The 19404-nt window shown below is 46.1% G+C and overlaps 1 protein-coding gene and 3 non-coding genes across 6 annotated transcripts in view; 2 read left to right on the forward strand and 2 right to left on the reverse strand.

Annotated features, from left to right (window-relative positions):
* Positions 1-404: 404 nt before the first annotated feature.
* Positions 405-618, reverse strand: LOC137142433 (small nucleolar RNA U3). Its single transcript, XR_010916928.1, has one exon. It is a non-coding gene; the product is annotated as a small nucleolar RNA U3 (small nucleolar RNA).
* Positions 619-3299: 2681 nt separating this feature from the next.
* On the forward strand, positions 3300-3510 carry LOC137142429 (small nucleolar RNA U3). The gene has a single exon (XR_010916926.1). It is a non-coding gene; the product is annotated as a small nucleolar RNA U3 (small nucleolar RNA).
* Positions 3511-8792: 5282 nt separating this feature from the next.
* LOC137142436 (small nucleolar RNA U3) lies at positions 8793-9006 on the forward strand. Its single transcript, XR_010916929.1, has one exon. It is a non-coding gene; the product is annotated as a small nucleolar RNA U3 (small nucleolar RNA).
* Positions 9007-17687: 8681 nt separating this feature from the next.
* Positions 17688-19404, reverse strand: part of WASHC5 (WASH complex subunit 5) — a 32950-nt gene continuing 31233 nt past the window's right edge. For all 3 annotated transcript variants that reach the window (XM_067531358.1, XM_067531365.1, XM_067531373.1), the window contains 2 exons: positions 19209-19296; positions 17688-18091 (listed from right to left, as the gene is read on the reverse strand). In XM_067531358.1, coding sequence (XP_067387459.1) covers positions 18035-18091; positions 19209-19296 — 145 coding nt within the window. In that variant the 3' untranslated portion in view covers positions 17688-18034. The remainder of the gene's footprint in view (positions 18092-19208; positions 19297-19404) is intronic.

The following is a 19404-nucleotide window of genomic DNA, read 5'->3' on the forward strand; positions in this document are numbered from 1 at the left end:
TACAACACTAGCACACGATCAGCAAAATGTACCCAGGAAGCCCAGAGTCACTTAGCAGCTCTCTCAACCTAAGAGCCACTGAAGATGGTAAGAGAAAGACCTCCAATGTAGGCTTCATAGAAATAGCTATGAAGACAAATCAGAACAGGCAAGGGAAAAAAGACAGTATTTCTATGGTAAACCTGCTGACTGCAGAGGTTGGAAGCAAAGACCAAAGGGAGACACAGATTACACACAGAAAGAGCCTTTCTCTAGAGTCTGCTGAAAAAAACACAAGCCAGTCACACAGCAGCTGAAAGCACCCAGAAATTTTAACTGCCAGGATCTCACACCTCAAAGTCATACTGCTGCCAGCCCCCCCCCATAGCTTTATTTTCACAGCCAGCCAAACAAGCTCACAGCTAACCACTCAGATTGCATTTCCTTCCCCTGCTCTTCCCAGGAAAAGCAAGACACTCCTCTACAGTAGAGAGCAGCTAGCACAAACCAGCTCCATCTACCACCATCATGCTCAGAAGGAAATACTACCACTCCTCATCGTGGTTAGCGGGACCAGCCTTTCACAGCCACGCTTCTCTAGGCACCAACTATAGAAATAATCCCTGAAAGCATAGCCCTAACCTGCCAACACCCCGCCAATCACAGGCCACTCTGGCACATTCTCCTCTAACTGCTGGTTGCTACAATTTGGACTTCATAGGAAACAGCACAATGAGAAGCCCCACGTGGGCAGAACCTGGCTCTCAACTCTCCCCTCCACAGACCCCTTCCGGAGGCTGCCTAACAAAGCAAAGCTGCTCAAAGTGCTCATCCCCTTTCATTTGCATAAACTGAAGACACAGCCAGGCCACTCCACCAATCTTCTCCTTCTCCCTGCTCCGTACAGCCTAAGACAATAACCGTTATCTGGCCACAGAATCATAAAAGATTAGGATTGGAAGGGACTCATCTAGTCCAACCCCTTGCTGAAATCAGGACCAAACCTAAGTAAATCATCCCAGCCAGGGTTTTGTCACGCTGCACCTTAAAAACCTGTAAGGATGGAGATTCCACCACCTCCCTAGGTAACCATTCCAGAGCTTCACCACCCTCCTAGCGACCAAGTGTTTCCTAATCATATCCAACCTAGACCTCCCCCACTGCAACTTGAGACCATTGCTCCTAGTTCTGCCATCTATTACCACCGAAAACAGCCTAGTTCCATCCTCCCTGGAACCCCCTTGCAGGCAGCTAAAGGCTACTATCAAAAAGCTATATTGGAGCAGCCAGACACTCACTATGCTCTCAGATGAACTCACACAGAAAAGTAAACAAAAGACAAAAGCACCCATGGGCAAATGCTTTTCACAAGGCAACACTCCATATTTCATCTTTCAATACTTGTCCTCAAAGAAAACCTTCAAATGGCGAGCCTGGGAACTAATTTAATAACACTGTTGGACACCCAAAATCATGGACTTCACAGGAACACTGTTTTTATGTCTTTTTACAACAATTTGTAACACACCACACTGACAGATACCCTTCAAGCCCTTTATGCTTAACAAACTAATTCCCAATTGCCCAATTCAAAGTGATTGCCTCCAGCATGCTTTACCCCTCCGGTTCACAGACTGTCCAAAAGAGTATTTAGCTCAGACACTCTGCTATGGTCTCCAGATCTAAAGAAGAGCTTTGTGCACCTAAAAAATGTATCCCTTTCATCCAGCAGAGATGGATACAACAAACAATATTGCCTCACCTTCCTTGCTATCTCATATCCTAGGAACATAGGGATAGAAAAACACTGCAAAAATGTATCATTCATCTTCTCTCTATTATTACAAATGTTGACGGGGTTTACCTGGACTCTGACCTGGTTTAAAGGAAAGCCTATGGAGAAAAGCGACCAGCATTCCCACCATTGACACTTTTTGGGGAGCCTAGAACATGTCACCAAGTCTAAGCTAAAAATTGCTGAGTGAGTTTCTGACAGGTGAATAGCGATTAGACATTCTGATGGGGGATTATCGGGACTCTGGTCTGGTTCAAATAAAAGGCTATGGCTATATAGTCGTGCTTTAAGTCAAAGTTTCTGGGATGGTTTCCAGAAAACTTGGAAGTCTGTGCTCGCTGGAGAATGGTCAGACTGGCCTTTGGGTTCAGGAAACACCATTTGATGAAGAGCCTGGCTCTCCACTGCTGACTTTTTCCATTTTAGTCTCGGATACCAAAGAAACTGGCTCTGGATGTCCAAATCGACATAGGCTATATTTTGGAGAGAGCACTTGGCTTGGCCAGATAACGGATTGTTGTCTTAGGCTCTGTGGAGCCGGGAGAAGGAGAAGATTGGTGGGTTGAAATTTTTTTTGATCAAAACTGTTTCTCTTTTGCCCAAAATAATAGTCTTGATTCCTATTTTTTCTACATTTTCTCACTTGTCACAGCTTTATCCAGCTGGAGAACAGTAAACACAATTCGGAAGACTAGGTTTTTCTATACATTCACCCTTTTTAACCCTTTCTAGTGGGGAAAAAAGACAGAAAAGAAAAAATGGGAAGGAAAAGAGAGGAAAAAACCCTAAAAATGGAAAACTATTTTTTGGTTTTCAAAACTGAAACAAATAATTTTAAGTCAAAACCAAATTAAAACATTTGTTTCATTTGATTTAGAAAAACTCCTGCAGGAAATTTTCCATGTGACAAATTTAAAAGGGGAATTTCTTTCACAAACGTTTAGCAGGAAATGGAACCAGCTCTATTCCTGAGAGATTGGCATCCATAGACCAGTTTGCTGCAGGCTGGTTTTCCTCCCACAGGTTCTGGTCTTCCTGTTTATACTCAACGCATCTTCCTGAATGCAAGAAGAAGAAAAGTTTTTAAAAAATAGGTAAAGGAGGGCAGACAGAGGCTGTAGGGAGCAAGAGAAGGACTAATCTGTGGGTGCTGGGACCCTTGTTGGGCATAGGGGAGCATGTTAACAATGCTAGGGACCAGGGTTTTGAGACAGCTCCTGGCTTGGCCAGCTAGAGGATTGTTGTCTCAGCCTTTGTGGAGCAGGGAGAAGGAGAAGAAAGAGAAGGAGTGGCTTGGCTGCGTCTTCAGTTTATACAAATGAAAGAGGAAGACCACTTTGAGCAGCTTTGCTTTGGTAGGCAGCCGATGAAGGTGGCTGTGGAGAGGAGAGTTGAAAGCCAGGTTATCTTCACATTGGGGCTTCTCATTGTGCATTTTTGCATGAAGGCCAAATTGCAGCAACCAGCAGTTACAGGGCTATGCACCAGACTGGTCTGTGACTGCCTGGGGCCAGGTAGCTTGGCTAAGGTTATGCTTATGGGGGGGTTTTTTAGGGTGTGATTGGAGAAGAAAGGTTGTGAAAGGTTATTCTTGTTAATCCTAATGAAGAACTATCGTGTTTTCTTCTGAGAGTGACAATAGCAGAGAGTGCTGGTCTGTGCTAGTTCTTCTCTGCTGTAGAAGAGTGTCCTGCTGTTTTTAAGAAGAGTAGAGAAAGGAGCATAGTCTGAGTGCTTAGCTGTGAGCTTGTTCTGCTGGGTGTGAAAAAGAGCATGCTTGTGGGGGTTGATAGCTGTGTGGGTTGGTGTGCAGGACCCCTAGCAATGAAATGCTCAGCCTGCTCTCAGCTGTTGTGTGACTGGCCTGTATTTTTCAGCAAGGTATAGAGCAGGACTCTCTTTGTGTGTGTACTGTGTCTCTGTTGTGTCTTTGCTCCCAACCTCTGCAGTCAACAGGTTTGCCATAAAAAGACTGTCTTTTTTCTCTTGCTTGTTCTGCTTCATTTTCATAGCTATTTCTTTGTCCCTCTACTAAGTCTGACAATTCTTCTCCCTATGGCACCTATTGATTGTTCTCCACAGTGGGATGAATGGATGACGCTTCACTCCTAATATCAACAGAGCCACAGGTGTTTGGGAAGATTTTGTCTGTTCCAGCCTAGAATTTCTCAGATCAGGACAGTGGCCAGTATTCCTACCATTGATGCTCTCTGAGGAGCCTAGGACGTCATCAGCTCCGGGTTACATACTGCCAGGAGACTATCTTCCAGGCGAATAATGATTAGAAATTTTGACAGGGTTTAGCTGGACTCTGATCCGATTCAAAGGAAGGATATAGGCTACAAAGACTTGCTTTTAAGTCCAAGCTTCGGGGGTGGTTTCCAGAAAATTTAGACATTTGTGCTCCTTGGCCAATGGTCAGACTGGCCTTCAGATTCAGGGAACACCACTCACTGGAGAGCCTGCCCTTTTGAATGCTGCATGCAGATCTGGTTGCCCTATCTAAAAATAGGCCAGCCTGTATTCCACCCTGATCCCACGGCCTGCCAGGGACATCAGTTGGTGGCTCCTTCACGGACCCGTGAGCATGGGCATGTTCTTGGCATGGTTCACCCCCACCCTAACACCTGCCCCTTCTGTGGCATGATGGAGACCCTGGCGCATGTCTGTTTAGAGTGTGCCAGGCTGAAGCCCCTGTTCCGGCTTCTCCAGAACCTCTTGCTGAGCTTCTGGCTGCACTTTTCCCCACACCTTTTCCTTTACACACATCCCATCTGTGGCCCTACAAAGTCATGGGACCTCCTCGTCAACCGCCTCCTAGCGCTGGCCAAAGTGGCCACCTACATCAGTGTTTCTCAACCTTTTAAGTAGCAAGTACCCCTAACTTCTGAAAATTTTAATAAGTACCCAGCACCCAGGAATCGTTTCTTGCTGTGGCTTCCAGAAGGGCTGCTTGAACAAAATTTCCATTTCCCCGTGATGGCTCCTCTAGTGGCTCTGGGAATACCACAGGATAAGGTGCATGGTGTTTCCAAAGCACACCACAATAGTGCAGAGCTGAGCGGGAGCCAGGCTTCTCTAGAGATGGCGGTAGTGCAGGCTTGCTAGGCTTTTGGAAACAGGCAGGAAATATTGTGGGATGTAGATGAATGAGGAGAGGGAGAAAACTGCATCATGGGATGTTCACACTATGTTCACAGTGACCCTGCAAGACTGTCTTGCTCCCATGAAGCATTGCAAATCCTTCCCAGACCACCCTGCGGTAAGCTGCGCTGTGGGATAGCTACCTCTGGTGCTCTACTCTCTGCATTGGTGCAAGCGCTGCTAGTGAGGACACATTCCACCTACACAAGGAGGATACTGTGGATGTGCACAGCCAACTTAGTTACTGCAGTGGCTGGGTGTTGACTTAAGTCAATGTAAGTCTGTAATACAGCTGTGCCCTAAATTCAAAAATCTGTGGCCTGTTCCCTGCAAGTTCTTATAGTCTAGGGGGAGATTCTGTGGTCTTAAGCCACCTGACTGAAATCCATGACACAGATAGAAACTGTGCTACTGACATGTCAAAAAAGGCTTCACTAGATCCTGCTGATGCTTTCATTTTCTACTGAGTAGTTCTGACAAGTGCACATAGGAACTTGTTCATGTACAAGTGTCTAACTGATTGAAACCAGTAGCATTTCAGCTGGTTCCCTGGACAGACTCACAGCTAAGAATGCCTCAGCTGTTGTGACTTTAGTATGGCATGATTTCACCATGCCTGGCTCTCCTGATGCAATTTTATCTTCTTGCAGAAGTGATGGATTGTTTGCACTCAGTACTTTTGAACACCGGCTCCCGCATCAGATCTAGGAAACTGAAGAGTACACTGCAAAATCTATGCTTCATTTACTGGCTTCACTTTATCCTCACCCTCATGTATCTCCTCTCTCTTCTCTGACCCAGGATGAAAAGGTTTAGCTTTATTGATTATACCTCTTCTTAGCCCCTACCCAAATCTTTTCTGTGTCCATATCCAGCTGTCTGTATGATCTAGCTTTGTGCTGTACCTTTTCAAATCAACCTTGCAGCTGATTTATTTCTGACAATTTTTTCCTGAATTCATTTCAGTGCATGCTGCACAGCTCCAGTTGTCCAATTCATTACAAGTGAATGCTTCCAACATGCCGTATACTTTCTGGTTCACAGTCTGTCCAAATGTGTTTTTTAGCTCAGATACCACGCTATGGTCTCCAGATCTAAAGAAGAGCTCTGTGCACCTCAAAAATGTATACCTTTCATCCAGCAGAGATGAGTACAATAAACAATATTACCTCACCTTCCTTGCTATCTCATATCCTGGGACCATAGGGAAAGAAAAACACTGAAAAAATGTGCCATTCTTTTTCTCTTTGTTATTACAAATGTTGACTGGGTTCATCTGGACTCTGGCCCGGTTCAAAGAAAGCCTATGGAGAACAATGACCAACATTTCCACCATTGCCGCCCTCTGAGGAGCCTAGCACATGTCACAAACCCTAAGTTAAATACTGCTGAGAAACTTTCTTTCAGGTGAATAGCAATTAGACATCGCAGGGCTCTGGTCCGGTTCAAAGGAAAGGCTGTGGAAATATAGTCTTGTTTAAGTCAAAGCTTCTGGGATGGATTCCAGAAAAATTGAGAGTTTGTGCTCCCTGGAGCATGGCCAGATTGGCCTTCAGCTTCAGGAAACACTACTACTTGGAGAGCCTGGCTCTCCACTTCTGATTTTCTCTGTTTTGGTTTTGGATACCAAAGAAACAGGCTCTGGGTATCAAAATCGACGTAGGCGATCTTTTGGAGAGAGCTCTTGGCTTGGACAGATAAAAGTTATTGTCTTAGGCTGTGTGGAGAAGGGAAAAGGAAAAAAAATACTGTGGATGTTTAGTCCTGAGGAGAAGGCCGGGTGGTCAGGCTGAGAGAATTCTGCAGAGTTCAGCAATTGGGGGTGGGCTGAGTAACCGAATCACAACTTAACAAATTAAACCATGCAAAGGAGTGTTGTTGTGTTTTTAACGTTCATCACTGAGTACACCCGAGAAGGTGCCTATGCCCAATCAGGGGTCGGGGTCTGATACCACTGTGAATCATAACTGGCCTGTTTAATGGCAAACTACACAGACAATGGATCCCCTGTGTCATCCGCAGAGACCAGAGGGTCTTAGCTTGACCTAATCAGGTAGCTAGATCCCGTGGAACCTTCTACCTTAGCTTACAAAAGTTGTAAATGCAAGCAGCAGAGTGAGCCAGCTGTTAGCTGTCTGCTTTTTCCTCTGCCATCTTGCTGAGTTTCCATGGACGAGCATAAAGGTGCAGAGTTAAGTCACAAGAAGGTTGTGAACCTTTCCAAGAACTGAATTATACCATGATCTCATCCGGATAGGTTCAATTATTACAGCCACAGCTGAAAGAAATGCTGACGTTCCAGTGCGTTCACGTGAAAGAGAGCTCTCATATTTCTCGTATTCATATGGGCTTTCGCTATAGCAAGTCATGCCAAGTCATTGCCACCACCCCAGTTTGCCCAGCAGATGAAATGTAGACTAGTCAAATGCATGTCAATACCAGACAGTTTTTCACCAGGAAGTCAGGAGATGTACTGTTTGCATACATGAATGCTGTGTTATGTACAACCCGATTGCCTTTTATAATGAGATGACTGGCTCTGTGGATGTGGAGAAAACGATGGACGTGATAAACCTTGACTTTAGCGAAGCTTTGGATACGATCTCCCACAGCATTCTTATCAGGAAGTTAAAGAAGTATGGGTTAGCTGAATGGACTATCAGATGGTTAGAAAGCTGGCTAGATCATCGGGCTCAACAGGTAATGATCAACAGCTTGATGTCTAATTGGCAGACGGTAACAAGCAGAGTGCCCCAGGAGTCGGTAGATAAGGTAGATATGCTGGAGAGTAAGACTAGGATACAGATGAGATTCAACGAGGACAAGTGCAGAGTCCTGCGCGTAGGACGGAGGAATCCCATGCACTGCTACAGCCTGGGGACGGACTGGCTGGGCAGCAGTTCTGCAGAAAAGGACCCGAGGAGGGTTACAGTGGACAAGAAGCTGGATATGAGTCAACAGTGTGCCCTTATTGCCAAAAAGCTAACGGCATATTGGTCTGCATTAGTAGGAGCATTGCCAGCAGATCGAGGGAAGTGATTATTCCCCTCTATTCGGCACTGCTGAGGCCACATGTGGAGTATTGTGTCTAGTTTTGGCCCCCCGCCCCACTACAGAGAGGATGTGGAGAAATCGGAGAGCTTCCGGAGGAGGGCAACAAAAACGATTAGGGGGCTGGAGCACATGACTATTGAGGCTGAGAGAAGTCGGCTTGTTTAGCCTGCAGAAGAGAAGAATGAGGGGGGATTTGATAGTAGCCTTTAGCTGCCTGCAAGGGGGTTCCAGGGAGGATGGAACTAGGCTGTTTTCGGTGGTAATAGATGGCAGAACTAGGAGCAATGGTCTCAAGTTGCAGTGGGGGAGGTCTAGGTTGGATATGATTAGGAAACACTTGGTCGCTAGGAGGGTGGTGAAGCTCTGGAATGGTTACCTAGGGAGGTGGTGGAATCTCCATCCTTACAGGTTTTTAAGGTGCAGCGTGACAAAACCCTGGCTGGGATGATTTACTTAGGTTTGGTCCTGATTTCAGCAAGGGGTTGGACTAGATGAGTCCCTTCCAATCCTAATCTTTTATGATTCTGTGGCCAGATAACGGTTATTGTCTTAGGCTGTACGGAGCAGGGAGAAGGAGAAGATTGGTGGAGTGGCCTGGCTGTGTCTTCAGTTTATGCAAATGAAAGGGGATGAGCACTTTGAGCAGCTTTGCTTTGTTAGGCAGCCTCCGGAAGGGGTCCTGTGGAGGGGAGAGTTGAGAGCCAGGTTCTGCCCACGTGGGGCTTCTCATTCTGTTTCCTATGAAGTCCAAATTGTAGCAACCAGCAGTTAGAGGAGAATGTGCCAGAGTGGCCTGTGATTGGCGGGGTGTTGGCAGGTTAGGGCTATGCTTTCAGGGATTATTTCTATAGTTGGCGCCTAGAGAAGCGTGGTTGTGAAAGGCTGGTCCCGCTAACCACAATGAGGAGTGGTAGCGTTTCCTTCTGAGCATGACGGTGGTAGAAGGAGCTGGTTTGTGCTAGCTGCTCTCTACTGTGGAGGAGTGTCTTGCTTTTCCTGGGAAGAGCAGGGGAAGGAAATGCAATCTGAGTGGTTAGCTGTGAGCTTGTTTGGCTGGCTGTGAAAATAAAGCTATGGGGGGGGGGCTGGCAGCAGTGTGACTTTGAGGTGTGAGATCCTGGCAGTTAAAATTTCTGGGTGCTTTCAGCTGCTGTGTGACTGGCTCGTGTTTTTTTCAGAAGACTCTAGAGAAAGGCTCTTTCTGTGTGTAATCTGTGTCTCCCTTTGGTCTTTGCTTCCAACCTCTGCAGTCAGCAGGTTTACCACAGAAATACTGTCTTTTTTCCCTTGCCTGTTCTGATCTGTCTTCATAGCTCTTTCTATGAAGCCTCCCTGGGAGGTCTTTCTCTTACCATCTTCAGTGGCTCTTAGGTTGAGAGAGCTGCTAAGTGACTCTGGGCTTCCTGGGTACATTTTGCTGATTGTGTGCTAGTGTTGTAGGACAGTAGATGCTCTAATCAGAGCTGATCTTTTCCTATTATGGGAGCTAGAGGTGCTTTTGAGAGCCCGGTTAAGTGTCCTTCTAGAAAGATGAGCATGTGGAGTAAAGGTTTTTGGGGGCTAAAATCAGAAAAGAGTTATTGTGGATGTTTAGTGGATGTTTATCGGTGCAAGGTAACGAACCACACTTGGAATCTTTTTCCAACATACCCCAGTGATTCCCCAAATTTGGGGAAATGATTATTCCCCTCTATTCGGCACTGCTGAGGCAACATTTGGAATATTGTGTCTAGTTTTGGCCCGCTTAGGAACTCAGGGCTGTTCCAAAAGATGCAAGCAGAGACTTTCTTCCCTGACCAAAAAATAAATACTGGTGATGTTGAAATGCCAGTTGTGATCCTGGGAGGCCCTGCATACCCATTGCTCCCCTGGTTGATGAAACTGTACACTGGGCACTTGGACAACGGGAAGGAGAGGTTCAGTAATGGGCTCAGCAAGTGTAGAATGGTCATGGAATGTGCTTCTGGATGTTTAAAGGTGCGCTGGTGCAGTTTACTTACTAGACTAGACCTCACTGAAAAAAAATCCCAGCAGTTATCTCTGCATGCTTTGTGTTCCATAATGTCTGTGAGACAAAGCGGGTGAAGTTTCTGGTGTGTTCAGTCATGGAGGCAGATAGTCAGGCTGCCAGTTTTGAGACGCCAGACAGCAGTGCAACACTGAGAGCCAACCGCGGCGCGCTGCACCTCAGGGAAGCCTTGAAAAATCGATTTTGCAGTGAGTCCTAATGTTTCTGAAAAATCTTCCCATCCCATCCCTCATCCATTCCCCAGCAATACAGCACTGTGCTAGCCCCCACCCCAGCGCTAATCCCCACGGTCTCAATAAAGTAATCTTTAAAGAAGTACATTTTTTTTTATTGTTGATCATTAAGAGCGGAGGGAAAGGAAGTTATTTCAACACTTCGCATGCATTGTAATGGGGTTGTGAGGGGACACAGAACAAAGTTTCAATGTGAAAACAGCACAGTCCCATTTCTTAAAGAGGTTGGCACCTCTTTCTGCTCCCCTCACCCAGGATGAAGTGCAGCACCTGTTACACCCTTCTCAACCTCCTCCTAGATCACTTCGGAGTGGGGACTAGGAAAGAGTGCGTGGGCTGAGAGTTTTGCAGGGGTTTCAGGGGGAATCTGTCCTGCCGCCCTTCTTCTTGAAGCTCAACCAAACACCTCAACATGTCCGACTGATTCCTCATTATGCGCAGCAGCTCATCCTGCATAGCATGCTCACGTTTTTGGGTCGCCTTCCTATTGTCCATGTCCATGTTCATTTTCTCCGATAATGAAAACCTCCAGGCTCTCAGCTCTGTGTCAGCAGCCACGGAGGCATTCATTATCTCAGTGAACGTGTCAGCCCGAGATGTTTTTTTCCATCTTCTAATCTGTGATAGGCAGTCAGCGGGAGTAGTAGATGCTGAACTGAAGGTTGCGCTGTGCCCTGAAAGGCAAGCAAAGCACAAGGTATCCATTGTTAGCTGGTCCCATGGACAGAAAACAATGTTACAATATAAAAATAACTCCCCGTTACATTCCCAACGGAACAGCAGACCCATATACCAATCTCTACCCATTGCAGGGGTCATAGTGCCTTTCCAGCCATGTTAAGCAAGGGACTGGGGCATCCATTTCAGGGAAATCCCCATACTGCGTGCTGCATAAGTCCATAGTTCCCCAGCCAGCAAGATTGTTGTGCCCCCCTGACCCTCACCAAAATTGATTTTTGAAAGGTGGTACAGAGGTTGTGTGTGTGTGTGTGTGGGGGGGGGGGGGGAGTGAAATTCCCCTGGGCAAAACCATATATGGGCACTCATCTTGCGATGCCCCTAAGCCCGATTGCAGTCACGTGCTGTCTTGTAACTTGTGGTTTACGTACCCCCCCAAAAACCTCCCATGGCAGAGTTAAAAAAACCAGATTGTATGGAGTTGGTACTGCACATTTGCTCCATCTTCCCTAGGTGACCATGAGTGATATCTGTCTTCTGAGGGTAATAGAGGTGGAAAGGGAAGATTTACTGCAAGCTTATGGGTACAGGCCAGGCCCTTATGATGCTATGCTGTGTTCCGTGATGATGCCTGAGCAATTAATAAGAGAGTGGTGGGGGAAAGTGTCCTATCATGGTGGAAGAAATAAGGCTGCTCTTCCCAGAAATCTTCTGCAAAGGATTACAGAGTACCTAAATGAAAGTTTCCTGGAGGTATCCATAGAGGATTCTCGGAGCATCCCTGTGCACATAAACATTCTTTTCCGGGAAGAACCACTTGCTTAGCTGAACCAAAAACAAGGAAGCCCATCCCCACCACCACACTCATTTTTTTTTCCTGCTATGACAAGAAGCTGGACTGGGGAGATAACCATAGAAATGAGATTTGCAGTACATACTCACCAGATGTGCCTTCCCTGGCCTCTTGATCGCTCACGCTGTCCTGCATCCAGGTGGGTTGTTCTGGGTTTACAAACAACTTCTGGCTTTCAGAGAGAATGGATTCCCCAGTTGCCTGGCCCCTGTTCTCCTGCTCCTCATCCACAGAGTCCTCCTCATTCATCCTGGATTCCCCTGAGGTATCGCTGCCGCGTGGCGATACAATTGTGGGGTTACCGCCAAGAATCGCATGCAGCTCTTCATAAAAGCGGCATGTCTTTGGTGACAAACCAGAATGACTGTTCGCCTCCCAAGTTTGCTGATCCACCTGCCTCAGCTCTTTGATTTTTAAGACAGCACTGCTGCTTCCTGTGCTCCTTTTCCAACCTGCCGAGCAATATCTCTTTGTAAATATCTAAATTCCTTTTGCTGGCTCGGAGCTGAGCCAGCACAGATGCTTTGCCTCCACAGACCAATGATATCCAAGCCCTCAGGTCAACTCTGGTTTGGGGCATGCCGTCACCCTAATCAGTTCTGCTGGCAAGCTATCTCCACACTGACAAAACCGGACATGGTAATTCAAAATTTCCTGGGGTTTGAGGGGAGGGGCTGGTTTCTGTGTACGTGGCCGCAGTGCAGCAGTGTGTGACCGTGCAGAGCAGTCACAGCAGAGCATTGTGGGATAACTCACGGAGGCCAATTACACCAAATTACGCTGTGCTCCGCCTACACTGCCACTCATTTGACCCAAACAATTCAATTTCAGCACTACACCACTTGCGGGGGGTGGTTTTATTACATTGAATTTTCCTGTGATTTAAGTCAATGGAACTGACCAGCCAGTGAAGATGCATACATTATGTGGTTGACGGAAGCTGCATTCCATTGACCTACCTTTGCTCTGTGGACCAGGCCTAAGATAACAAGACACTTACCCCATTTGGTTTTGCCAGCGTTCCTCAGAATTTTTGTGGCCTGCCCATTCCGACCCTACATTGGTTTCATGAAGCTCTTCTTTGGCAATGGTTATAATAATTGTGTAGGAAACAGACAGTGCTATTTTAATTGTTAATGATCTATTGTTAGGGGAGTGTAGCAAGGTGCTGTGGCCTTCCACAGCGCCTGGGCCCGAGGAAGGGTCATGACGGCCCTACTGGACAGACCCAGGCCCTGCAGACCAAGCCACCCGGAAGCAGAGGGGCAGAGCCAGGGCCAGGGAGGGAAGTATAAAAGGCAGGCCCAGTAGCTCAGTCAGGGGGAAGTTGCTGCTGGATGCAAATGTGTCTTCCCAGGGGCTGTGGTCTAGGCCTGACCCAGGCCCTGCGGTTGTTTGGAGCAACTGCCCCACTGAGTGGAGCCTCCAAAGCCTGCCCGGATTGCCGCACCCTAGCGACTGGATAGGGCCACTGGACCCGGGTGACTGGAGAGAGCAGCCGAGCCCTAGTGACTGGGTAGGGCCGCCAGACTCTAGTAGCTGGGAGCAGCTATCCGAGCCCATGGGGTGGGAGAAACTCCCTGAGGCCAGCCCTGACCTGGAAGAGCTGCCTGATGTGGAGGACCCACTGGAGTGGACTGACCCTCGTGGACCAGAGGAATCCCTGGGACCCTGTGACCTGGAGGAGCTGCCCTCCGCTGATGACCCTGAGGAGTTTCTGGACCTGCCACCTGTCGACAGTGAGGGACTCTCAGGATGCCTGCTCGCTGTTTACCCCAGCGACCTGGGGGGCGACGACATGTGGATACAGGTACCCAGGGACTGGGTGGGAGGAAGTAGCCCAGGGACAACTGACTAGAGAGTGGCTGAGTGTGTCAGCGTGTTGCGGCTGGATCCCCGCTGACTCAGTGGTAAAACACTTTGCCACTGATAGGGTCCTGGGCTGGGACGCAGTGGAGTCGGGTGGGCCTGCGTCCCCCTTCCCTAACCACCCTGGAAATGCTTGGCGTCCTCTGCACTGCTGGCCAGAGGACAACAAGCTTTGCCAGCCCCGCCTGACTGTAAGGCCAGGGGCTATAGACCACTGCTTACCTGGCCCGCCCGCTTGATGGCCAGGTGCTATTGACTCAGGCACTAGCCCTGCCTGGCTTGAGGGCCGAGGGTTGTAAAATACTTTACTCACCCCGCCTGTTGGAAGGCCAGGGGCTATAGACTGCTTCACCTGCCCCACCCTGTCTGAGGGCCAGTGGCACCAACTGCTTAACACCTGTTGGAAGGTCGGGGGCTATAGACTGCTTCATCTGCCCTGCCTGCTTGAGGGCCAGGGGCAACAGACTGCGTATCAGACCCCCCCCACCCCCAGCTTGAGGGCCGGGGTCTGTAAACTGGGTACCTTGCCTGCCCGCTTGAGGGTCGAGGGCAACAGACTGCTCTCCAGCCCCGCCCTGTTTGAAGGCCGGGGGCTATAGACTGTGTATACTTGCCAGCCCCACTCAAGAGCTGGGGACTAAAGACTACTTTGCCTGCCCCTGCCCTGCCTGAGGGCCGGGGTCAATAGACTACTCGCCTGCCCCGCCTGTTGGGAGGGCGGAGGTCATGGACACTGTGCGAGCCCTGCCCTACGCGAGGGCCAGGGGGCTACAGACTGCTAGAAAAGCCTGCCCCGCTTGGGGCTGGGTCTAAAAGACTCAAGAGCTGAGAGCTTTTTCCCTCAGACAAAAGCGCTGTGGCCATCCTTGGAGCCTGGGCCCGAGGAAGGGTTGCGACGCCCCTCGGATGGACCATGCCACCAGCCTACAGGGAGCAATACTCACCATATTGTCTACCTCATCAAGAAACTTTCTAGAATAGAGGATTCAGTCTGTTGGATGATATAGACACCCATCAAAGATGAGTGAATCCTACCCGCTTGGAGTTTTCCTGAGTTTTCTCCCATTTCTAGACCTGATCCTGAGGGCTACATTGAGTGGTCCCTTAGAATATGTGCTGACTACTTATGCTAAACAATCTGTTCCACCTTACATTTAGTTCTGACACATGGAGGACCTTTCCCAGACCTGAAGAGCAGCTCTGCATGGCCTGAAAGATTGTGTCTCTGACAAACAGAAGTTGGTCCAATAAAAGATATTACCTCACCCACCATGTGTGTCTAATAATCTGGGACCAACATGGCTACAACTACACTGCTGTTAGTAAAACATTTATTGGACTTAGATAAAGTTGTAATTGCTAATAAAACAAAAGGCTTTAAGGACAAAGAGAAACTGGACTGCAAGCACTTAACTCATAGGAAATGCAAAAGAGTAGATGGTGTGATTGTGTCTTGAAAATTATCCTCCCAGTATCCTCCACATAGTTTCAGACTAGAGACCTTCAGAGAGCTGCTCTCTGACTTTAATGCCAGAAAGTCCATGCAGGACACTTTCAAAGAGTAGGGTTGGTTAAAATTTTTTTTTTAATCAGAACTGTTCCTGTTTCTCTTTTGCCTGAAATAAGTGTCTTGATTCCTATTGTTTTTCTACATTTCTTACTGTCACAACTTTTTCCAGTTGGAGAACAATAAACAAAAGTCTGAAAACTGGGTTTTTCTTCACATTCACCCTTTTTAGCCTTTTTCTGTGGGGAAAAGCAAAAATGAGAAGGAAAGGAGGGGAAAGAAAACCCTGAAAATTGAGAACAATTTTTTGGTTTTCAAAATTGAAACAAATCATTTTAAGTCACAACAAAATGAAAATGCTTGTTTAAAAAATTCTGCAGGAAATTTTCCATCTGACTAATTTCAAAGGGGAATTTTTCTCACAAACATTTCACAGGAAATTAAACCAATTCTATTACTGAGTGATTGGCATTGATACACCAAGTACTCAGTTTGCTGCAGCCTGGTTTTCCTACCACAGGTCCTGGTCTCCCTGTTTGTATTCAAAGCATCTTCCTAAATGCAAAATCAAGAAAAGTTTATTAAAATTAACTAAGGGAGACAGAGGCTGTAGGCAACAAGAGAAGGACTAATTAGTAGGTGCTGGGATCCTTGTTGGGTATAGGGGAGCATGATAACAATGCTAGGGACTCCAGGAGACACAGTCATTGCTCAGATGAATGAAATGCACCAGGTAGGAGTATTCCTAAATTTTCCCAACTCCAAGAGTCCGTGGGAGGACTGTTCCCAGCCTTATTAATCCTAGTGGTGTCTAAGGCAAGATGACTGCCATTGTAATGGATAAGAGTTAGGTTAGGGAAGGGGGAAGAATATCTGAAGGTGCCACTATTGAGTGTAGGGACATGGTTGATTGTATTCTCTGGGGACAACACTAGATGCTGGAGAAGTCTGTGCTGTATGTCAGGAAGACCAAAGAGGTAAACAGGCGCTGATCTAGAAATGAGCCAAAGGTGACTCTTCGGAAGGTTCTGAAATGTTCCTTTTCTATGCTATATCATAGTTTTGCCTATTTCAGCATTTGTGGGATCAAGCGAAGTTTGTGCCCCTGAACTGCCATAACCGTGTAAGAGATTGAGGTGACGTCCCCAGCCATCCATTCCTGAGAGATTTGCATAGCAAAATACTCATTTTCTGGTGTAGCTGATACTACAGTCCTCCTCACAATAATTCTCAGCTTGCCACCTGCTGGAGGCCAAGCTTCTCGCCATGGTCTAAACCCACAGCTTTGCTCAACAGCCGGAGTGCATTTCCATGGATCTCTTTCATATTGTCTTCAACCTGAGGAATTTGTAGGACAAGAGAGTGAGGCCAGTGTGGGGGAGGGGAGAGAGAGTTTTCCTAGCATCTACACCCACAAACACCTATGTTACAATCGACCAGATCCATTGCAGAGTGAGATCAGTGGGAAGTCTTCTATTGACTTCACTGAACAGTGGAGTAGTCTCAGACGCAGGAACTTAGCTTAAACTGACAGACACTGCCAAGTAAAATGCCTTAGTTCACCAGTTTCTCCCAACTCTTAGGAAAAGCTATGGCTGCCAGAGTGGTGAAGACCAATCAGGGTCTCAGAACCAACCATAACAATAATTACTTGGAAAGTGTCAGAAGTGAGATCTGGGATAGGAAATACCACTGAGTTGAATGTAGGTTGCTTTAGTCAGCAAATTAAATTGTATTTGTACATTTCAAAATGAGGAAAAACTAGACATATCTAAATCTTTCAATTTGAGCATTATAGCGATAATTAAAATACTGTATTAATAATTGATTTTAACCCATAAGATAAATGCTCTTTAAAGGAACATTGAATATGAGAAAAGAAAAATCAATTTTGAGTTTGAGTTGAATTTCTGAATCTGTTATGTTGGGGGATGGGGAGGGTGTAAGGTGGGGTTGAAATTAGGCATAAACCTAGAGATGATACTGTCAATATTACAGGAAAACGCTGAGCATGAGAGAATACAGATCTCAGCTGAACAGAAATTCTGTGTCATAGTCTTGCAATAGGAAGTGTTTATGCCACACTGTGCAGGAAATGAGAATTTTCATGCATTACCTATATCATCATAGCTTATATCACAAAGCTGGTTCAGTATCCAGAGTGTGTAATTAGCACAAGAATTGTTGGGTCTCATGGCAACCATGCACTAATTTCTGAAAGATGCAAACATCAAGGAGGGAAAGAAATTTGATAGGGTGTTACAAGGGTGTTTAACTAGGAATAATGGGATGAAGCTGCGCAAAAGAAATTGTAGGGTAAATATTATGACATTCTTCCTAGCAGTGTAGTCGGAGTGAAAAATAATCTTTCAGTTTCCCCGAGGACCTGATCCTTTGCTCACTGAAGTGAAGGACAAAGCTACCACTGACTTTAGCAGTGCAAGATCAAGGCCTAAATCTTCTTCCAGAGTGTAATTCATCTTCTAGATGGTACTGAGTGGGGAAATTTACATTTGTGTATCATCTGTGAAATAATTCAAACCCACTGTTTTCCATATTATTTTATTTGTGATACAAAAGTCAATCTTCCACAAATAGTTCTTTAGAACATAAAACTAAATGATTTTGTACATAAACAATTACATACAGCATTTATAATGTGCAGTACAAAATGTGTGCTGCTTGGATGTGATAGAAATTGCACATGATAGCATGATCTAAACAAGATTAGTTATATGAACTAGTGCTGACGGTTACATTTTATTCAGACCATTGTGGTTATTTCCCAAGACACAGAAAACACACAGTTCTGAAGTGTTATTTTCTTCTTCCTCACCCCTCCCCAAGTTCACTTGCTTTGTAATTGCAAGAAGGCTCATTCTTATTTCCACATTTACAGAACTGTTCTGAATTCGTCAAAAATGAAATTAGGCACATGTGCTTCAACAACCTAAAGAAACAGAGAACAATAACTCTGTTAAGCATTCCTTAGGAATATTCAACCATGAATACTGCAAACAATACTGCTCATGGATATTACATGTAGGTGTGTGTGTCTCCCCACTAAGTAAATGCTCAATGTAATCAATGTGGATTAGCAGAATTCTACTACATATACATTCGGAGACGCAAATTCTTTCCTACACAGACATCTGCTTGGCACGTGGGCTTGGGTACAGTGTCAGGGAGCCGTAACTATCTCCAAATTAAGTTAGAGCATCCCAAGGGGTGTTCTAACTTACATCAACTGTCTGTTGTCCCTATGGGACCATATACACTAGTCAAGAATTGGCAAAGCACTGACACACACTGTTCTGCCATCTCATGTCCCAACATCTAGGTCTACGACAGGCTGTGCCAGCAAGGCGGTGCAAAGTGGCCAGAACAACAGGAGAAAATCTGGAGCGAAATATTTTATATCTTTTACTCAGGAGCACTGCTTAGCAACGCCCTTTCCTAGAAAGAGCAACTTCCCCTAACTTTTCATCTTGTTACCTGTGTTACAGTTTATCGCAAACACATTCAACTTGTATTCAGATACAGAAGTGCATCATGCAATGAATACATTATTAGAGTCACAGTAAACGGCAAAGATAACTTTATAAGCCCAGATTGTCATGGCTGCCTTCCTTGTGAAACTTTAGTTTATTGATATCAAGAGGCTGAGGAGGCTTCATTGCCTTAGGTAAAATTTGTGACTGGAGAACTTATTTTGCCAAATTTAGAAACCACCCAAATCCATGGCTCTTGATTTAAAACCCAAACATCACCCAATTTGTCAGTCCTCATTTCAGAGTGCAAAATATCCCATGACCACCTCTGTCTTTTTTTTTTTTTTGTTAAACATAATATGTCTCTCTCAACCCAATCATTAGAAGAAGAGATAAACAGAAAGTGAATTCTTGTCCTGAACAGTAGGAATACTTTGAAGATAATGGGCCAGCTCCCCAGTTGGTGTAAACCCATGTACTTCCTTTGGCTCTGATGCCAGTTTACATCAGTTGAAGATGTGGTGTATTTTTAATGCTTTTCTAAGCACCATGCCGAATCCAAATTTTCTTACTTACCCTTCTTGGTAACTTTGTGTAACGAACATAATCTTCCAGGAACATAAGGGCACCAACTACATCAGCAGGCATTTCTGGTATCTTCTGGCTATAATATGCACACATGCAAATGGAAAGTCACACAGCTGGACATTTTCTTTTTGACTAGCTAAAGTTTTGTTAGAAAATGGCAGCGCCCCTAGAAATACTTATTCAT

Source organism: Emydura macquarii, unplaced genomic scaffold, assembly GCF_026122565.2.
Source record: "Emydura macquarii macquarii isolate MOO-44397 ecotype Brisbane River unplaced genomic scaffold, CSIRO-AGI_Emac_v2 contig_369, whole genome shotgun sequence".
In the NCBI taxonomy this organism is placed as follows: domain Eukaryota; kingdom Metazoa; phylum Chordata; order Testudines; family Chelidae; genus Emydura; species Emydura macquarii.